The 12,989-nt window shown below is 40.5% G+C and overlaps 1 protein-coding gene across 2 annotated transcripts in view; it reads right to left on the bottom strand.

Moving 5' to 3' along the window:
• PLCH1 (phospholipase C eta 1) overlaps positions 1–12,604 on the bottom strand; it is a 47,073-nt gene extending 34,469 nt beyond the window's left edge. The window contains exons 1-4 of one of the 2 annotated variants that reach the window (XM_019472034.1): positions 12,466–12,604; positions 11,149–11,392; positions 9,355–9,484; positions 6,150–6,320 (exon numbers count right to left, since the gene is read on the bottom strand). In XM_019472034.1, coding sequence (XP_019327579.1) covers positions 6,150–6,320; positions 9,355–9,484; positions 11,149–11,392; positions 12,466–12,601 — 681 coding nt within the window. In that variant the 5' untranslated portion in view covers positions 12,602–12,604. The remainder of the gene's footprint in view (positions 1–6,149; positions 6,321–9,354; positions 9,485–11,148; positions 11,393–12,465) is intronic. The other variant, XM_019472032.1, reaches the window with a different exon arrangement.
• Between the last annotated feature and the right edge of the window lie 385 nt (positions 12,605–12,989).

Genomic DNA, 12,989 nt, shown 5'->3' with positions numbered 1-12,989 from the left:
CCCCCCCGGCCAGCTTTCCCCAGTTTATGTACTGAGCATGACGTCACATGGTATGGAATGTCCCTTTGGCCAGTTTGGCTGTGCCCCCTCCCAGCTTCTTGTGCACCTCCAGCCTTCTCAGTCAGTAGAGCATGGGAAGCTGAAAAGTCCTTGGCTAGTGTAAGCACTGCTTAGCAACAACTAAAACATCGGTGCATTATCAACTTTGTTCTCATCCTAAATCCAAAACACAGCACTGTACCAGCTACTAGAAAGGAAATTAACTCTATCCCTGCCGAAACCAGGACACCCGTAGCTCAGTATTCCCAGCATCAGCATTCAGCTGTATGGAAATCTAAAAGTAGGTTGACTCTCTTGATCTGGTCTTCTCTAAGGGCCTGATCCTGCCAAATGCCGAGTTCCTCCTAAGAAATGTGGGTGCCATGACTGACCGTATCTCGTAACACCTAAAAGGCTACAGCTTAAGTATGAAAAATTACCAGAGGAGGGGAAAATCTAGACATGTCAACATTAGAAGTATAGTAACAGAAGGCAAGCAAGTGAACAGTTCAACTCATATGGTGACTCAAGCTGAAAAACTTGGAGATGTTTTCCAGCCTTTCTCCCCTTCACCTTTCCCTCTGTTTTTTCTCTTGCACAGGGAAAGCATGGCTCAGCCCATTTCCTTCTCCAAAAATTTTATTTATATGTCCTAGCTAAGCCAACAATCATGAGACACCTGCAGGAATTACACAGGATAATGGGAATGAGAACAATTCAGTAGAGAAAATAACTGATTATCCTAGCTCAAGTAGATGTTGCTGTTTGATTGCAAACACTATTCATTGCAGGCCCTTCTTCAGCACAAGCTGGCTAGAATTAACTTTTTCATTATCCCACATGGCTCCTTGATGGCTGAGTGGCAGGGTACTTGTGTGCTCTAGGAATGAAAGGGTCTAATCTAGTCCAAAGCTGCATCTGCTAGGGAAAAGTCCACTGATTTGTGCTTTTTAACTGTAGCTTAAGAGAGCTGATGACTTCGGCTACTAATTTAAACTTGTTTTCATAAAGCTTTAAAGTATTCTACTAGAAATAATATCAAATAGCAATGATCATTGTTGATGGCTGAATATTTAGATACATGGATTACTGAAGATGGGCAATAGTGGAGCTTCCAGAATCTCTTAGATACGGGGTTACTTTCTATATTCCTAGTTAAAAGCTTTAATCTTGATGCAGACATGTTCTATAAAAGAGTATCAGCCTTTGAATGACTGATAAGACCTTGATTTTTAAGTAAATGAACTAGCAATTAATTTTCCTAAAATAAGATCCTACAAAACTACAAAAAAGCAACACTAGCCCTGATCTTCAGTGAAGAAGTAGGAAAAAGAAGGGAGAAATCACTTTTGATTTTACCAGTCTCCTTGGAAGCAGGTCAGACAAATCTATAGCCAAAAATCTAACATTATCTGAAGCTGCAGCACACTGCAGTGTCAGGTAACAGGAGAGTCCTCTTCTGTAAAGGCCCACAAGCTAAGAATGGGAATTGTTCTCATTTTCCATTCTCATGGGAAAGGAAATAAGAGAAAGAAATGTAAAGCAGAAGAAAAGTTAGGGGGGGAAAAAAAAAGGGAGAAGTTCGAAAAGTGCAATGCTAATGACAGGTGTTCCTAGACATGATGCCAACCCACCAGTGTGTCAACAGCGCTCTGATGGTTTAGGCTTTAGTTGTTCATAGTTAACCATTCTATAAGAACAATCAAAATATAAGTAATCAAAGCAAAGACATTCTTCCAATTTCAGTGCAAAATGTCAATGTAAAATGTCATGACATATCAAGTCACCACATAAATCAGTATACTGATTATCCTTTTGTGTAAGCATGAGAGAGGGAGGAAGGCATCAGCCTTGTTGCTGCAATAAGGGTTTTTTTGCAGAAAGCAGCAAGGATTGACCAGGCATGATGATCCGGTATCGTCTTCCTTGTCTGATATTAACAAGCTCCACAGTCTCTCCTCTTTTCAAAGTCCATGTACCAACACTGATATTCTTACAATTTCCTATTCCTTTTGGGATTCTGGTTCCTGATATCCTTCAGTACACATTGTTTCAGATCATAGCCGACATTCAGATATACCGACATTCCCTGGCATATACTGTCTCATTATATTCCTTTAAAACTTCTTCCAAGAGAACAGGTATAGTTGTTTCAAAACATTTGTTTTCTAAAAGTGTACTTAATCCCCACTTCTTACCACTTTTTCCTCACATTTTCACTATTCACCGCATCACTAGTTATTCCTGTGATACTGTATCATTAGTGTAGACAAGTAATAAGAGTAAACTTACTCTCTCAAGCAGGCTTAACTCAAAATGCGCTAACCCACATTGAATAATTAAGTAAAAGCTTTGCATAATTATATGTGCATGTTCCGAGGGTGTAATTGTTATAAAATTACTTCCTCTTCAGTTCAATTAAAATGAGCGGGGGCATTAATTTTTGCCACCAGTTTCATTTGGGCTGCATATAGCAGCAGCCTTTTTAACTACAGAAGATACTAGCTTGGTACCAATACGATGGCGTGGTATTAACATTTCTATCTGGTTCCTGTCACTCGGGAGTATGACAGGGCGCATCATACAATATGCAGCACTTCCCTAGAGCATGCACGGAACACTGCTGGAGGGAAGATCTCAGAGGGCTTTCCTTTTTCTCAGGACAGATGAAAACTGTATTGCAAAGTAAGTGATCCATGGTAAGGCAGCAGGTGGCAAGCAGGCACACGGGAAACCTCACCCTCAGAAAACCAAAACTAAACATTTCAGGTTTGTAACACCAAAGCAGCCTTGTAACTGCATAAAACCATCAGCACAAGAGTCAAAAAGGTCTCTGCTATGACTGAAATAAAAACACTTGATGTGATATGGATACAGCAGAAAGGAGGAGGGAAGGACAGATGCTGCAGCAGCAATCAGACAACAGCTGCAGGCTGGCTGACTCCCAAACACAGGGCAGCATCGCTATGGAGCTCCGAAGTCCAGGGCAGAATGAGGTCATGCACTCTACGATGTAGGTCCAGAATGGCTAGCAACTGCAAAGCTGCTCTTTAACAGGGAAGACGATGTTTGTAGAGCCTATTTCACTCAAGCCCCACTACTCAAAGACAAGTATGAGACAAGCTCTGTCAGTCAAAAGAGCCTGGAGGTCCTGCTGCGGAAGCAATCTGTCATGTAGCAGGAGATCAATTTCCGGGGAGGACCAGCTCAGGCAATGATACTGTTTTATTAAGAAAGGACACTCCCAAAGGGACAACACTCAGGCATGACTGGACATCCAAGGATATTCTTCCCTCACAGCCACTTGTGCTAAGAGGATTGCAGGACCAGAAGTCATTCCAGGAAACCAGACTACTTCCTGCTCTTCTGACATTTGAAGCCATATGATTGCAATTTCAATAGCAATGACCTGAGTTTAACTGCATCTAAGTGGAAATAATCTGTTTCACAAGCTCTGGGGTGAAGGCAACAGGGAGCTCTCCTAAGAAAAAAAAAAAAAGCTAGCTTAGCAAATTAACAAAAAACCTAAACCCCTTTCATTCTATCCTCAGGCTGCAGAATATTTAAAAGTCTTGCCAAAACAGTAGCAGATGGAGTTGGACAGACTGTCCACAGATTTCCAAGAAGCCAGACAACAGCAAAACCGGAATGCTGTTTGAAGGCACTTGAGACCTGCATTATGATTTGAACCATTATCAGCTTTTGAAGGCAATCTTGCCTTACCTGAGGACATTGTTATCATGTGTGTGTTCTGAAAACATTGAAGGGTAAATCTGCTCTAACACTGTTAATACTGGGAAGTGGGAAGACCAGAGGGAAGAGGTAAAGGAAGTGCAAGGTGCTTCTGAAGTATGCTGCTGAGAGGTTCATGCTTTTAATCTTTTTTTTTTTTTTTTTTGGGGGGGGGGGGTGTTGTGGAGAAATAATGTTGAGCAGAGCATTTATAGCCAACAGCCCTGTCTGCATTCAGCGTTTTAAGTAGCGTGTAGACAGAGGAGAGGATGCAGTATGCCAGACTTGACAGTCAACTTGTTTTTCCTGCTGCATCAGTAGTTTCATAATATCCTCGTGCACCCACAAAGACAGCTCTTCTGCCTCTTTCACATGTTTTTCTTCCTGCTCCAGGTCCCCGAGTGCCCTCTCATACCATTGCTCTTCAGCTGTTCCTGGGCACTTCAGCATCTCCATGAACATGTCCTCCCTGAAGCATTTCTTTGCCTTCTCATCAGTGTCAACCTTGCTGCTGCTGCTGCTGCTGCTGCTGTCAAGGGTGCTCCACTGAAGGGCACCCAAGTAGAAGGCAGCGATTAAAAATGAAACAAAAGAAAAAACAGCGAGCTCAGAAGACTGAGGGCAATAGCATAAAGGGAAAAACATAAAAACATTTTGTGCTTTAAAGTTGTAATTAGCAGAATTGCCAGGACCAGATTGCTTGCAGGAATCTGTGTGTCGAGGCTATCACAGCAAGATCAGTGACGTGATAGTGCTCCATGTTTCAAGGAGGAGGAAGAAAGAACCGGGGAGTCGTACATGCCAGGGAATTGCCACAATGGCCAACAGGGGGAAATTCAGCAACCAAATAGCACAGACTGTTGAGATTTTATGCTAGGGATAACTCAGAAAAAGCAGTCATCGCAGACAGGATCCCAGAATGGCACGGGAGATTATCCAATGATTGCAGGCAAAACATAGCATCTATACCCAGGAAGCTCAAGCAGGTTGGAATGTTAGTATTTATTTTTGTGAGGTTGTTTTGGAACAATACTCTGCAAGGACGCACGGGGTGAGCAAACAATCCAGGACCAATTGCCAAAAGCAAACAAGAGTCCTACATTCCTTCTGTGCTCCTCACTGTCCAATGTACAAATTCTCTCCATGGGTTCCACAGACAATTTTTGTAGTAATTCAGTCTCTTTCAAGGTGGGCATGAAAATATCCACTGGAGCAAGTTATTTAGGAACGGCAAGAGATTTTTTTGTTCAGCAAGTTCGTTCATAAGCACATCAGAGGAAAATCTCCAATCTTGGCCCAACTTTGCTTCTTAAGTTACTTACGCTTCTTTTCATTTTTATTTTTCTTTTTACAATTCCTTATCAGTGCATCTGTTCCTGCAGTTCCCTGAACCCCACCTCTCTCAATTGCTTCTCTCTGAGGAGCTTCAGATAGAAGTGCAACCTTTGGATGCGAAATTTTCTTTGCGTAAGTCGCACACATCTGTGAGGAATGCCTGGAAAACAGACTTTCCTGAAGAAAAACTGGGAAAGAAGGCAGAAGGGGAAAAAAGGATAGAATCTAGGACACCTCGCCCTTGGCCAGGTTGGTGCAATATCCCACTTTGTATTATATCACAAAAGCGTAATCTTCCCTTTAAAATTTAATAAAGATTTAGGCCACATTTAAGAGGTGGTTCTTTGTCAATATTTCAACTGCAGTCTTAATAAAAGCAACAGTCCTTATAATTACTGCTACTACTGATACTTGGGAATTCCTGGGATACATAACAGTATTGTAGGATTCAACTTCGCTTACAGGAAAGGATATGCAAACACAAAGACTCATCTTAACGTGTTACTACATCAAGCCATGCACAGGCAAACCACTTGTAGATAATCAGAAATAGTTTGCTCTTCTTATTTTGTCATGTGTTTCTAGCTTTAAAACATAATGTATATTTAAAACATGATACATGTATCATCCTACTTTAGAGTACATCTGCCAAGACCTTTACTCATGAAAGGCATCTCCTGGAAATATAAACGTCCCCTCACAACACCAATAAACAATCCAGACAAGCTATGCAAGAGAAAGCAACCATGCTAAGACACATGATAATCAGCTGTAACTAAGTATGAATGTTACCTGAATGCCATTATAAACTAACAAACATTAACCATATTGCCCTACATTTGCCTTTCTTCCGCCAGAGAGTCTGAACAAGTTCAAACTCTTTCTAGAAGCATTTAAAAAAACAATAAAGCATTTAGATTTCTTTTTTGTTACAACATCTGTTCTTTCCCCCCTGCCCCAAGCTAAAATTTTCCATAAAATTCTTTCCCTATACTTGAATGTATTTATATGTACATATATATGGATGCATAGTATTCCCAAACCTTTTGTTCCACCTTTAGAAACTGAGCAAGTTCTTCAACAGTGAGGTGATCCTTCTTGTCACTGTAGCTTAAAAGCAATAAGTAGAGATCTCGCCGTAAGGACATCATCTTGTAAAACACTGAAAATTCTTCAAAATTTAGGGTTCCTTGGTTTTCATCTGTGTCTGCTTCCTAAGAGATAAAGACACTCAGGTAAGCATGCTAAACACAGGTGAATTCAGGGAACAAAGCAGAACGGGATTTATGTCCATGAACAGAAATTTAATAAATTCTAGTCTGCAAGACTCTGTTCAGACTCAAATCCTAGTAGGCTAAAATAACTGCAAAATTATATACCATCTATTGGATTTTTTGGTGAAAACAGTTACTACACTAAAGCCACAGGTTCCCTATGAAAGTCTCAATTCCATCTTTAGTTTTGAATTTGTTTCCCATTTAAAGAGGCTCACCCTGGACTTTATTCTGATCTCTGTTACTCTCCTGTATGCCCTGCAGTTATCCTGGATTAAAACATAGCAAGGAACATAAGAATTTCACCCTGTGGCTTCCTCTAACAACAGAGTCTGACATTTTAAAACATTCAGGACAATACCAGTGTCTTAAATTTACGTTAATTCAAACTGCAACACTCTCAGCCCCCTGTCAGCACTCTGTAGGGGGGACAAGTCTGCAGCAGCAATAAGGCTCCACACCAAAATATATGCCCAATGGCCCCAGTCTTGATGGCAGTTTTTGTTTATCCTCAGAGATAGGAAGAGAAGAAAACAGTACTTAACACATGTTAATACAAGCTTTTTACTGTGAACATCTGCCTAAGAGGATTGCTTTGGATTTTCAAAACAAATAATATATTCTGGAGAACTGCTGTCAAACATTATGTAGGTCTCCATGAAAAACGAACTTCAGGGAAGCTACAACTGTTGCTAAGTTTGAGGCTGTAAGCAGATAATGGAGACAAAGTGAAAGAAATGTTTAGAAATGTGCTATTAGTTCCCATGAATAATGTCCTTCATTCATAGCTGTATATGTTTTTTCTCTGTAGTTAAACCCCCTTGCCATTCCCAAGTTACATTCTGTTAAAAATGGTGCTTCCTTCTGTTCAGGTCAGAACACCTTCTGTGCAGAGTCCTTTTAACACTGACTTGACTTTGAACCTGTTGGCTTGCCTCTACACTGGTATACCAAATACAAGTTCTTCTACAGATGGAGGGTATCCTCATCCTGCTATCACTTCTTCCTTCTCAAGAAAGCTCTTCCAGTTGGTGCCCAACCTCACTCCTATAGAAGACGAGCTTGTCTAACATCAGATGCAATGAACACATCTCTGGCCTGCTTTGCTTTCCAAGGATCCAGTTTTACTTTCCCTTCACATAAATCACTCCACTTAACTTTAAAGCACCTCTTAGAACAGGAACCAATCTTTACACCAGTGACTCCTAGTATGTACACACAACTAAAGTAGCAGCCCCATACTCTATTCCCAGATGCAGGACCTGGACTGCTTCATAAGCCTGGCCACCCCCGTGGAGCCACAGGTGCTCCCCCAGGCTGGGGGCTGTTTGTGCCATGTCCGAAACAGTAACGCCAAGTCACACAAACAGTACCACCTGAGCAGATCAAGTGCAAGAACAGTGCACAGTAGCTAGACGTAGGGGCAAGGATTTGTCCCAGAGTTACTCTGCCATTCCCTTTATCCTGCGCTAAGTCCTGGAAGTCCATAGGACTGCTAGCATAAAGCATTGCTAGTGGGGTAAGGCCTTTAGGATTGAGCCCTGAATGACTAACAGTAAACAAACCTTCAACACTCCTTTTATATTTGACCTTAATAACTTTAATCATGCCTGTGAGGTCTAGGATATTATCTCAGGTATAGGCTGGCAGCAACTGCAGCAAAATAAAAATAAGTAAACCAGTTTATTTTTAACCAAAAGTTGCCTCTGATTATACAAAGGCTGATGGTTGCTAGAGCGCCCTACTTCATTATTAGACACTTTAAAAGTGCCAAGTGAACTACATTTTCTTCCTCTCAGTACACGGCTTTACAATTCTCTGCCTCTCCTGCAGCAGTCAACAATATCAGCAAAACCCGAGGGTCTCAGGGAGCTGCATTTCATTACACCTTGTTAGTGCTACTGTCATTGAGCTATAAACTCGGATCACAGCAAGTAAGCTGAGAAGAAAATAATTCCCAGCTATCTGGTGTCAAATGGGATTTTAAATCATTTTATATCTACTACATATCTTAAATGACATTTCTAATCTGTGGGAACAAGTACAACCCAAATTCACTTCTGCAACACAACCCCACCAGTTTCCACACTTCTCAGGTCTTTGGGGAGTAATTTATACTCCATAGATATACCCCTAATGCAGATTTTATGCCAGATAAACAAAGCACTTTTGACCATAGAAGATTCTTCAACTTCCCCATGTTTTATAGCAAACCAGCTTTTGGCTGGTACTGTTTTTGAAGAGTTAAGAAAATTTTATTTTGCTCTCCATTATGTCCTTAGCTTCTCTTTCCTTTCCTACAGTAAACACTAGAGCTGGTGGAAAATGGTAACTGTTTTCAGACAACAGAAGTAAAAAATTGATTCTGGCTAAGTAAGGGAAGTAGTTAACTTCCCCATGTTTTATAGCAAACCAGCTTTTGGCTGGTACTGTTTTTGAAGAGTTAAGAAAATTTTATTTTGCTCTCCATTATGTCCTTAGCTTCTCTTTCCTTTCCTACAGTAAACACTAGAGCTGGTGGAAAATGGTAACTGTTTTCAGACAACAGAAGTAAAAAATTGATTCTGGCTAAGTAAGAGGAAGTAGTTAAAAAAAAAAACCTAATTACTTTCATAACGGTAGTTTCTATTAAACAATTTTCCATAAAGGAAACGAAAAAAGATTTCAATAGAAACAGAGTAACTTCATTGTTCATCAATGCCAGCATAGAAGAATTCAGTTCACAGAGGTGAAAACAATAATACATCTGAAAAAATAATATTAATAAATTGTCTTCTATGTGGTTCATGTCATTAAAACAATGTTCTGGTGCATCTTTGTCTACAAAAAGGGACGACTTAGAAAAGGTCTGTGAGGTGTTGGAAAGGACAGAGTTTAAGTCCCAACTTGCAGATCCTATTCCAGATCTGTCCAGGAATAGATCATAACTGGCACTATCTTACCACAACAATGCTGTGTGTTAGAGGCCACCAACCTGAAACATCTGCCGGACCTTCCTGCGGGGCAGGTTAACATTTAGTTTATGCATCAGCTGGTGGATCTCTTCAATATTCAGCAGGCCATCTCCATTCTTGTCAGCCTCCTCAAAGGTCTGTTTAACCCAGCTGCAAACATGTCAAGGAGAAGTACGAGAGGGTGGTTTCCTCACAGAGGAGGGAGGCAGAGTGGTTGGGCAGGTAAGGGACAAGACTCGTACTCAGGAGAACAAGACCCTGCCCCAGCTCTTCTGGGCAGGGGGATAATTCTCCTTAGCAGAGGACCTTAACATCTTCCAGGAAGAAGAACTGAGCGTTATTCAATCCAGCCTTCACAAACATGTCTTTTTCAAGTCAGTGTCTCTGGGAAAAACACTTTAATTAAGACTTCCCACAGCCTGTATTAGAGCTATTGGGGTACACCATGAAATAAAGTCATTGCTGGCAAAGATCTGGTGCTATCTACATGGTTCTCCCCACACTGATGCCAAACCAAAGCATTTTTACTACTGTATGCCTTCTGGTACAATTTGCTATTGTACCTCCCACCTGGTGCAACTAAGACTGTTGACCTCCATGGAGGTCTGAGGGCTACTGGTTTCGTGACTCGACTCAAAGGAATCAAACTCAATAACCATTTGTATCAGGGATGACGTTAATCTAGTGCAAGAGGATGGAATAAGGAAGACTCTGTGAAATCAGCCCAAGTACACTAGTTGGAACTGGTACAGGGTCATTTTGTCTGCAGTCTCCCAGCTGCCACATTTGATAATGTAAACAAGACTTGAAGTGATGTTTCACCAGTAGAGAACATACAGCAGCTTGGAAAAGTCATGGATAAATATAGCAAGCTGAGTATGTGTGCAACAGAACATGCAATATATCCCCCAAATGGATCTGTGCCTATCTTGTATGAGAACTAAACTCTGAAAATATAAATTAAAAATACCTGAAGTGTGTATATTCTCCAGAAGGAGTATTTACAAGTGAACACTGTAGATTTCTGCATGGCAGAAAAGACAGGTTACAATTTTAATCAAGATGGGTTTGTTGGGTGGGGTGTTTTTTTTTGTTTTAGGGAAGAGTGTTCTTTGTTTTTAACATACTAGTCAGCACTGTTGTGAAAGAAAGCATATCAAGAAAATATTCAATGGACATGATCTTTACAAGGAGTTAATTTTGGTTACTAGGCTACAACGAACATTTAAGGAGCTTTAAAGATTTGTGCTCCTGACATTGGAGGTTGAGCAGTACACACAGATACCCGACATACACCAAGAGAAACAGAGATGGCGAGGAGTTACTAGTCAGTTTACTGAGAGACTACCAAAAACGTTAAGGTTTCACCTGTGCAGAGGCTAACAAATTCAAGTTTTCAATTAGTAATATCTTGAAAACAGTGTCTTCTAATGGACCTTGCAATTTGCAGCAAAAGCGTAAAAGCACAGTTGGGCAAATAGAAGATGACAGAAATCCTGAAATCATGCTGGGGTTAGTATTTATTGAGATGACGAGAAACGACTGTTTTGACCCTTCAATAAGAATTTCACTAACAAAATGCAAGACATCCCCTGACTTCAATGGAGTTTAATCCAATCCCTAAGGCACAGCTGATGTTTTATTGCACAGATAAGTGTCCATGTCAAACTCGTAACTCAAGTTTCCATTGCAATCAATGGCAAGGTTTCTGGTCACTTAATAGGAGGTGAAAGGACACCCTACGCTAAAGTCACTAAAAAACAAGCCAGAAATACTGAATTACAAAGCTGGAGCTCAGGCTCATAAAAGGATACTGATCATGTGTTCTCTGTCGCTTAGCGAGCGAGTCCTCATCACTTATTCCAGCCATCAAATATTTCAGTCCTGTGATCCAAGTGCGAGCTTCCTCTGGATTAGATGTAATCAGATCCAGTGACTCCATGTGGTTGCCATGGTAAATGGTAAAGCAACAGCTTGGGTCAAAGTTCCCCTCTGCATGGCGGTGGAAGATTTCAGACTGCCGGCCTTCGGTGACTTTGTAAATGGAATCAATGACAACTGTGGGGAAAAGGGAAAACAAAAATTGACATGCTTGGATAGTCACCCAATTTCTTTCTGCTTTTGAGCAATTCTGAATTATTCAGGCTAAAAGTCATTAAACGTTTTTTAATATTACATCTTCACATCCAAAATGGCTTTTTGATTTCAAGGCTTATCCTTGCTCTGGCCATGCCATGTGCACAATACAGCTGCCTCGAAGGCAGGCCAGTGCAGGTACAGGCAGGTTACAGCAAAGCTCTTTGAGCGCTCCCTGCTACATCAGAGGCTACTCAAAGTCGAGCACGAGGAGACAAATGCCAAGTGTCTTCCATCAATCAGTGAAACACTGCGTAGCTCCAAAGGGACTACACCCACCACAACCTTGCTTTCTACAGCAGGAAGACAGGGATACCCATTGCTGTGCTAGGGTAACATGGCTCCCAATGCCATGGCTCCAAACAGCTATGCTGTTGAACACAGCAGCTCTTAAGCACTACACACTGGCCCAAAAACATCAACTGTCACTATCTGTAGCCTTCCCAACTGCTTGTTTTTAATCTCAAGCCTCCGTGACAGTTCCGTGAATTTCTAGTCCTTATTTCATTCAATAAACCACTAATTTGAATTTCCAATTTAAAACAGTGCAGCAGGAACGGTTTCAATGAGAAATAATGCTACACAATAACTTCAAGATGTAATAATGCCTAAAGAAAACTATCACAGTTAAGATTAAGAAACCTCAATCTAAACTTTTCTAGGTTCTGTATTTAAATTTGTGATGTATACATTGAAAAGAGTTCAGCATAGTTTGTTATCAAGTCACTCTTCAGTTTGCTCATAATTCATATAAACCTATGGAAAGTGTTGACATCTGACTAAACTATACTCCCTTTCATAATCCTGAACTTCTAGTAGGTGGTTAAACTCTCCTCACACTCTTGAAAACCTTCATGTAAGTATCACATCACATTTAAAATAAGCATCAAAAAGCATTTATTTAATTGATCCAAGAAATACTGTTCAGTTTTCCCTCTGTAATTCAGATTCTAATACTGAACTGCCCAAGAAATTAAAAGAAACATTAAGTTTACTTTTTGCCTTTTCGCTTTTTCTGGACGGTCTCCATCGGATGCAGGTCCTGTGCTCATCCAGGTAGAAGAGACGAACTAGCCCTTTGGTTCCACTCTTCAGCTTAACCATCTGAGTCCCAGACTGCATAACACTCATGCATCTTTCAACTGCAAAGCAGAACAGAATAAATTCAACTAAATGGCCATATAATTCCACTAATAAAATGACCTATTGGCTTTCCATCATCTGCTAAGCATATACATTTTTTGACTTGCACCTTTAATGACAGGAACTAGTCATTGCTGTGTAAGAGACATTATTTCTTCTTTGTCACAACTAGCTTGTCCACATAGGAAAATAAAAAAAAAAATCATTTGTCAAAACACCTTCACGACAAAGGAGGCAAAGAAAACTTCACCATATATTGAAGGAAAATATTTTATAGTTGTTCCATGCTTACTTCCTTTAAATATTTTTATATTATTATACACAGTACTGTAATTTTAAATCAGCACTCTGCAAATTTTGAATGGTGAGACTATCA

This window comes from Aptenodytes forsteri, unplaced genomic scaffold (assembly GCF_000699145.1).
Source record: "Aptenodytes forsteri isolate BGI_AS27 unplaced genomic scaffold, ASM69914v1 Scaffold299, whole genome shotgun sequence".
NCBI classification, from domain to species: Eukaryota; Metazoa; Chordata; class Aves; order Sphenisciformes; family Spheniscidae; genus Aptenodytes; species Aptenodytes forsteri.
The sequence above is the reverse complement of the archived record's forward strand: the minus strand, read 5'-3'. Positions and strand labels throughout refer to the sequence as shown.